Source organism: Neomonachus schauinslandi, chromosome 6 (assembly GCF_002201575.2).
Source record: "Neomonachus schauinslandi chromosome 6, ASM220157v2, whole genome shotgun sequence".
Taxonomy (NCBI): domain Eukaryota; kingdom Metazoa; phylum Chordata; class Mammalia; order Carnivora; family Phocidae; genus Neomonachus; species Neomonachus schauinslandi.
The window spans coordinates 5,734,651-5,741,740 of NC_058408.1; the positions used below are offsets into that span (position 1 = coordinate 5,734,651).

The 7,090-nt window shown below is 42.9% G+C and overlaps 1 protein-coding gene across 1 annotated transcript in view; it reads left to right on the top strand.

Moving 5' to 3' along the window:
* Nucleotides 1-4,648: 4,648 nt before the first annotated feature.
* Nucleotides 4,649-7,090, top strand: part of FCRLA (Fc receptor like A) — a 7,870-nt gene continuing 5,428 nt past the window's right edge. The window contains exon 1 of the mRNA XM_044916026.1: nucleotides 4,649-4,737. Within this exon, the coding sequence (XP_044771961.1) occupies nucleotides 4,659-4,737 (79 nt within the window). The 5' untranslated portion in view covers nucleotides 4,649-4,658. The remainder of the gene's footprint in view (nucleotides 4,738-7,090) is intronic.

Genomic DNA, 7,090 nt, shown 5'->3' on the forward strand with positions numbered 1-7,090 from the left:
ATCAGAACTATAATGAGATACTGCCTTATACCCATTAGGTTGGCTACTAGCAGAAAAAAAAAAAACAAAAACAGAAAATGACAAGTATTGCTGAGGACTTAGAGCAATTGGAACCCTTGTGCACTGCTGGTGGGAATGTAAATTAGTGCAGCTGCTGCGGGAAGTGAATGGTGGTTCCTCAGAAAATTAAAAATGGTATTATATGATACAGAAATTCCACTTGTGGGTATATACCCCAAAGAATTGGAAGTAGGGTCTTGAAGAGATATTTGTACACCCATGTACTTAGCAGCATTATTCACAATAGCTAAATTGTGGAAGCAGCCCAACTGCCCATCCATGGATAAGCAAAATGTGGTGTACATATATACAGTGGAATATTTATTATTCAACCTTAAAAAGGAAGGAAATTCTTTTTTTTTAATTTTTAAAAAAGATTTTATGTGTTTATTTGTCAGAGAGAGAGAGCACAAGCAGTCAGAGTGACAGACAGAGGGAGAAGCAGGCTCCCGGCTGAGCAGGGAGCCCAATGCAGGGCTTGATGTGGGGCTTAGTCCCAGGACTCTGGGATCATGACTTGAGCTGAAGGCAGATGCTTAACTGACTGACACACCCAGGCGCCCCCCAAAAAGAAAGGAAATTCTGACATAGGCATCAACATGGATGCATCTTAAAGACATTATGCTAAGTGAACTAAGCTAGTCATAAGAAACAAATACGATTCTACTTATCCGAGGTACTTAGTCAAAATTATAGAGATAGAAGTAGAATGGTGGATGCCCTTCTACCGGGGAAGATGAAGAGTTCTTGTTTAATAGGGACAGGGTTTCAGTTTCATAAGATGAAAGAGTAATGGGGATGAATGGTGGTGATGGTAGCACAATATTACAAATGTCTTTAATACCCCTGAACTGGACACTTAAAAATGGTTAAGACAGTTGACTTTATGTTGTGTGTATTTTATGACAATAGAAAATTATAGAAGTACACACATAATACATAATTACATAAATAAAAATTTAAAAATAAAAATAAAAAAGTGAAACATACACCTACACCTCTATGGGTCAGCCAGTCTACTCCTGGTTGCTCAATAAAAATGAAAGCTGGGGACGCCTGGGTGGCTCAGTCGTTAAGCGTCTGCCTTCGGCTCAGGTCATGATCTCAGGGTCCTGGGATTGAGACCCACATTGGGCTCCGTGCTCGGCGGGAAGCCTGCTTCTCCCTCCCTGTCCCCCTGCTTATGTTCCCTCTCTTGCTATGTCTTTATCTGTCAGGTGAATAAATAAAATCTTTTAAAAAATGGTATTCGAAAAAAAATAAAAATGAAAGCTAGTAAGTCATGGGGTTATAACTACAGCATGGGGACTCTAGTTAATAATGCTGGATTGTATATTTGAAAGTTGCTAAGAGAGTAGATCTTAAAAGTTCTCATCACGGGAAAAAAATATTGTAACCATGTGTGGTGATGGATGTTAATTAGAGTTGTAGTAGTCATTCTGTGATATATACAAATATTGAATACTTATGTTGTACACCTGAAACTAATATAATGTTTTATGTCCATTATATCTCACTTTAAATAAGCCTATGTGTATGTTACAACTGGTATATAAATGTCCATAGTAGTTTTTTTTTTTTAAAGATTTTATTTATTTATTTGACAGAGAGAGACACAGCGAGAGCAGGAACCACAAGCAGGGGGAGTGGGAGAGGGAGAAGCAGGCTCCCCGCCGAGCAGAGAGCCCGATGTGGGACTCGATCCCAGGACCCTGGGATCATGACCTGAGCCGAAGGCAGACGCTTAACGACTGAGCCACCCAGGCGCCCCTGTCCATAGTAGTTTTATTTATTTTATTCAGGGCTAAAAAAAAAAAAAATGAGCCATCAAGCCAGAAAAAGACATGGAGGAAACCCAAATACGCATTGCTAAGTGAAAGAAGTCAATCTGAAAAGGTTATACACTGTATGATTCCAGTTCTGTAACATTCTGGAAAAGGCAAAATTATAGAGACAGTAAAAAGACCAGTGGTTACCAGGGTTTAGGATGAATAGCAGAGCACAGAGTGGTTAGGGCAGTGAAAATACTCCACATGATACTATAATAATGGGTATCTGTCATTATGCATTTGTCCAAACCCATAGAATGTAAACACCAAGAGTAAACCCTAATGTAAACTATGGATTTTGAGTGATGATAATGTGTCAGTGTAGGTTCTTCAACTGTAACAAATGTACCATTCTTGGGAGAATGTTGATAATGTCAGAGGTTATGGGTGTGTAGGGGCGGGGGTACATGGGCACTCCCTACACCCCTCAATTTTGCTGTGAATCTAAAACTACTCTTTAAAAAAAGTGTTTAAACATCCTACACACACACACACACACATCTGACCTGAAGCATGGCAGGTAAGGAATTAAGGACCAAGCAAAAGGCTAATAAAAGAAATTCACAAGAAATAAAAAGAAGAAATTAAGTCTTAGAACAATAAATAAAATACGATTCTATTTATTGAAAGTTCAAAAGTACAAAATTATTGCAACTATAAAATAAAGGGGGGTGATAAATACAAGATTAGGGTTGTGGATGATTATCACGGGGAAGGAAGAGAATGTAATCAGAAGGGACCCACACTGTATTTCCAGGATAAAGGTATTATTCTATTTCTTCAACCAGGCAAGGGTACAAAACTGCATATTTTTCTATTATTCTTTAAACCTTCACATCTTTTATAAATATCTTTATCTACGCAATTAAAAACAAAGGAAAAAGAAGCATCAGCCTGCTAGTGACAAGCCAGGTGCAGCTGGGAATGGTAACAGACATTAACCCATGGTGCTGGGATGAGGTGAAGTCAAAGACTTGCCCCATCTCCCCATGAGAATTCTGGAATGATCTCGATGGCATAGCTAACTCAGTGAACTGGATTTCAGTCTTCATAAGCACATAGCAAGGCCAAGTTTGCCTTTTTCTCCTACTCGAAATAGTTCATTGATCAGGCTTCAAGTGAGAAAAATTTCCCAGAGGCCTTAGTAGGAATTTAAGTGTGAAGAATACGATAGCTTCACCCCACGTCTTCAGAGGCCTTCTTGCTTCTCATATTGAGATCTTGTGAGTTGATGCAGATGGTACGGAGGAGGGTCTCTATCCAGGTATGATAGTGTGGAAGGGCAGTTAAAGAGAAGGGGTGGCGTAAGAAGGGAAAGATTTTTGTAGTTGGTTTAGAAGCCCCTTGAAGACCTATCTAACCCTGAGACTCTGTTCTAGGGAGTGTTAGCAGTAGAGGTCCATATAAACACATTTCATTTTCTTAATTTTGATTAGGTCTGGCCAGCAATTTTCTTCCTCTTCTGAGGCTGCTGGGTCTTTCACATCACATCAGCTGCAAGGCTTACTGCCTCACTGACTCTCCCCACGCCCATATTCAACCCCCGCTGGATTCCCTGGGGCCACCTGCACAAAAATATATGCCTCTCAGATAGTGGAAAACTTATTCTAAATGCTTATTTTAGATTGAGAAATATCCGTTCTCTCATGCCCATGTTGCTAATATGTGTGCTCTGATCTGTGGTTTCTGCACAGCTGAAGGGTCATGCTGGCCCTCCCTCTGCCTTCAAGCAGGACTGCTTTCTCCCATTTCTGATGACTTGTTTCATCTCATGGTGGGTGTTATGATGGGGAGGGTAAGGGTAAGGAGTATGGTCCCTGGGACAAGAGGCATGAGCCCCGCCATTAAGGAGGCCTCGATCCAACAGCAAACATTCAGAGGCAAGGACAACGGTTCTCATAAGGCCACCTGGAGCTGACGAGAGATCCTATAGCCTCCATATCGCTCTTATTCCTGAGTCTCCTTAGGTTTCTCCAGCTATCAGATGCCTCCTGTCTCTAATTTCCTCAGGATCAGTGGCTCAAGCTTTGGCCCTGAGCCTGAGCCCTGGGCTTACTGCTATGTCCTCTGGAAGTCAATTTTCTTCTTCCTTCTCCTCTTTCCCAGGGGACTCTGCCTCATACTCAGATTTCCTCTGAGACTAAATAGCCTTAATCTTGCTGCAGAAACAGAGAGCTGAGACATGAGTCTAGAGAAATTTTCATACAAATTTGTGTGGGCTTTGGTTGGTTGGAGCCCACAAGGGACTAATCTGATATCTGATCGGGTGCCATTACTGATCCCCTTCCCCTTTCGACAGTCTGGTCACTAGAAACATGGAAGTCTTGGGGCAGGATAGGGCAGGACGCGTGAATTCTCATTGTTGCTCTCCCAGTGACTTTCCATGTTGTCTTCAAGCAATTCCCTGTCTCTTGTCCCCAGCTGCTTCATCAGTGAAATGAAGGGCTGTTGCCCTGACCCTTCTCAGAGTGTCCTGAAGGCCAGAGGGATATCAGAAAATAATGTGCTTTGGAAGGTCTCTGAGCTCTATGGGGGAGTTCTTGAACAATTGAGAGTGTTACTATTTCACCCACAGTCCTAAGGATGTAGACGATGCTGGAGCCAACCTAGCCAAATCTGAATGATGAAAGCCAATCACAAAGTTGAAAATAGGCCCCAGATGCAAGGAGATGAGACAGTTAGATTTACTTCCTCTTTTCTAATTTGAGAGGTTTCACGTTGAAGAAAATCAGTGCGTTAGAGGCTGCAGGAGACCTAAACACAGTCACCATGAAGCTGGGCTCTGTCCTCATGGCTGGGGTCCTCTACTTTTCTCCTACGATGCTCTGGACAGTCCAGATGCTGCTGGGTAAGTGATATGTTTGAACATTGGTGTGGGAAAGGAGATATGCCTGACTTTGATCAATGGAAAGATACGTGGTCTGACTTTGGCCCAAAGAAGCAATGTGCAGGTGGGAAATGAAGGGTAGATATTAGAAAGTCTGGTGTGCAGGATTGAATGGCTCTTTCTGAATATAAAAATCTTCAAGCCTTTTCCATTCTAAAAGTCCACTTGACTGTGATGCCCTATTGAGCTACCATCTCAACTCTTTTTCTTCCTTTTCTCACATTTCTTGAAAGAGTAGTTTGCACTTGCTTTCTCCACTTCCTCACTTCTCACTCATACTTCAGTGTTTCCAGTCTGGCTTCTACTGGAATCAGCTTTGCCAGGGTGCAATGACTTCCATATGCACTGCACCATGGCCCACCTTTTAATTCTTCTGCTGCTGGACTTCTCTGCTGCATTGGGCAGTGTTGGTCACTTATTCTTTCTCGGCATTCTCTGCTCGCCTGACTTCCATGTGCCATTTTTTCCTTGCACTCCGTGTACCTGTCTTTGTCCCTTCGGTGGCTTATGTTCTCTTCCCCTTAAAGACTGGTGTTTTCTACTGTTGCTTTCCTGCCTTTCTACCCTTCACTCTTTACACAATTTCCTTAGTGAGTTCATTTATCTGTATCATTTTTACCACTACGACTATCTATTTAAGAGTCCAAAGTCGAGGGGCGCCTGGGTGGCTCAGTCGTTAAGCGTCTGCCTTCGGCTCAGGTCATGATCCCAGGGTCCTGGGATCGAGCCCCGCATCGGGCTCCCTGCTCCGCGGGAAGCCTGCTTCTCCCTCTCCCACTCCGCCTGTGTTCCCTCTCTCGCTGTGTCTCTGTCTGTCAAATAAATAAATAAAATCTTTAAAAAAAAATCTTAAAAAAAAAACTCATTCATTAAAAAAAAAGAAAATAGTGATAATGAAAACCAGAATCTATGAGAAATAGTTAAAACAGCTATCAGAGAAATATTTATGATACAGATACCTATATGAGGGGCGCCTGGGTGGCTCAGTCGGTTAAGCGACTGCCTTCGGCTCAGGTCATGATCCCAGGGTCCTGGGATCGAGCCCCGCGTCGGGCTCCCTGCTGGGCGGGAAGCCTGCTTCTCCCTTTCGCATTCCCCCTGCTTGTGTTCCCTCTCTCGCTGTGTCTCTCTCTGTCAAATAAATAAATAAAATCTTAAAAAAAAAAAAAGAGCCCAAAGTCGTATCTCCAACCCTAATTGTGCTTTTGAGTTTCACAGTCAAAGATCCAACTTTGCACAAGACATATCTACCTGCATGTTTCACAGGTATCTCAGCACAATATGACCAGAGCTGAACTCATCTGTCCTCCTGGCCCCTACTCTCTTAATTTCATCTTTCACTATGTCTGATCTCAATTCATGGCATCCACCCGGGCCTCCAGGCCAAAAACTTGGGAGAACACCTAGAGTCCTCCCTCTCCATCCACTGCATATGATCAATCAGCAAATTTGGCCAAATGCACTTTAAACTGTTCTTAGAGACAGTCCCTTCCTTGAAACAGAACTAAGAGTATGCTAGGAAAAGCCCTCATCATTGTGGACTTTGGATAGTCCCATAACTTCCTGACTAACCTCCATGTCTCAGCCTTGTGCCCTTGAAATGGATTCTGCACTCTGCAGCCAGTGCACACAAGGCCCACCATAGCCTGGTTCCTATTTAACCTCTGCAGCCTCTGCTGTTAGCCTATGAGCCCTGCATATTATGCTGTAATAAATCCCGACCTGCTTGTATTTATCGACTCACACACCAGGTTATTACCTATCTCCAAGCTTCGCTCATACTGCTTACCTCTGCTTGAAATGAGCTCTCTCCATGGCCCCTATTCCCTCTCACTCACAAACTTTTAGGCATCCCCTGGAGATTCTGCATAGGTGGCATCTTCACCAGGGAAGCTTCTTTGAACCCTCCTTTCTGCCCTAATGGCTGCCTGTCATATGTCTTTGTTATTATTTCCTCCTCATGCTGATATAATCTCTTCACATGACTGTGCTGTCCACTAAACTGAGTTATTTGTAGACAGGGACAATGCTTTTTTGTTTTTTGTTTTTGTTTTTTAAAGATTTTATTTATTTATTTGAGAGAGAGAGTGAGAGAGAGAAAGAGCACAAGAGGGGGAAGCGGGAGAGGGAGAAGCAGACTCCCCGCCGAGCAGGGAGCCAGATGCGGGACTCGATCCCGGGACTCCAGGATCATGACCTGAGCTGAAGGCAGTCGCTCAACCAACTGAGCCGCCCAGGTGCCCTTCATTTATTTATTATTTTTTTTTAAGATTTTATTTATTTATTTGAGAGAGAGAGTAAGAGAGAGAGAGAG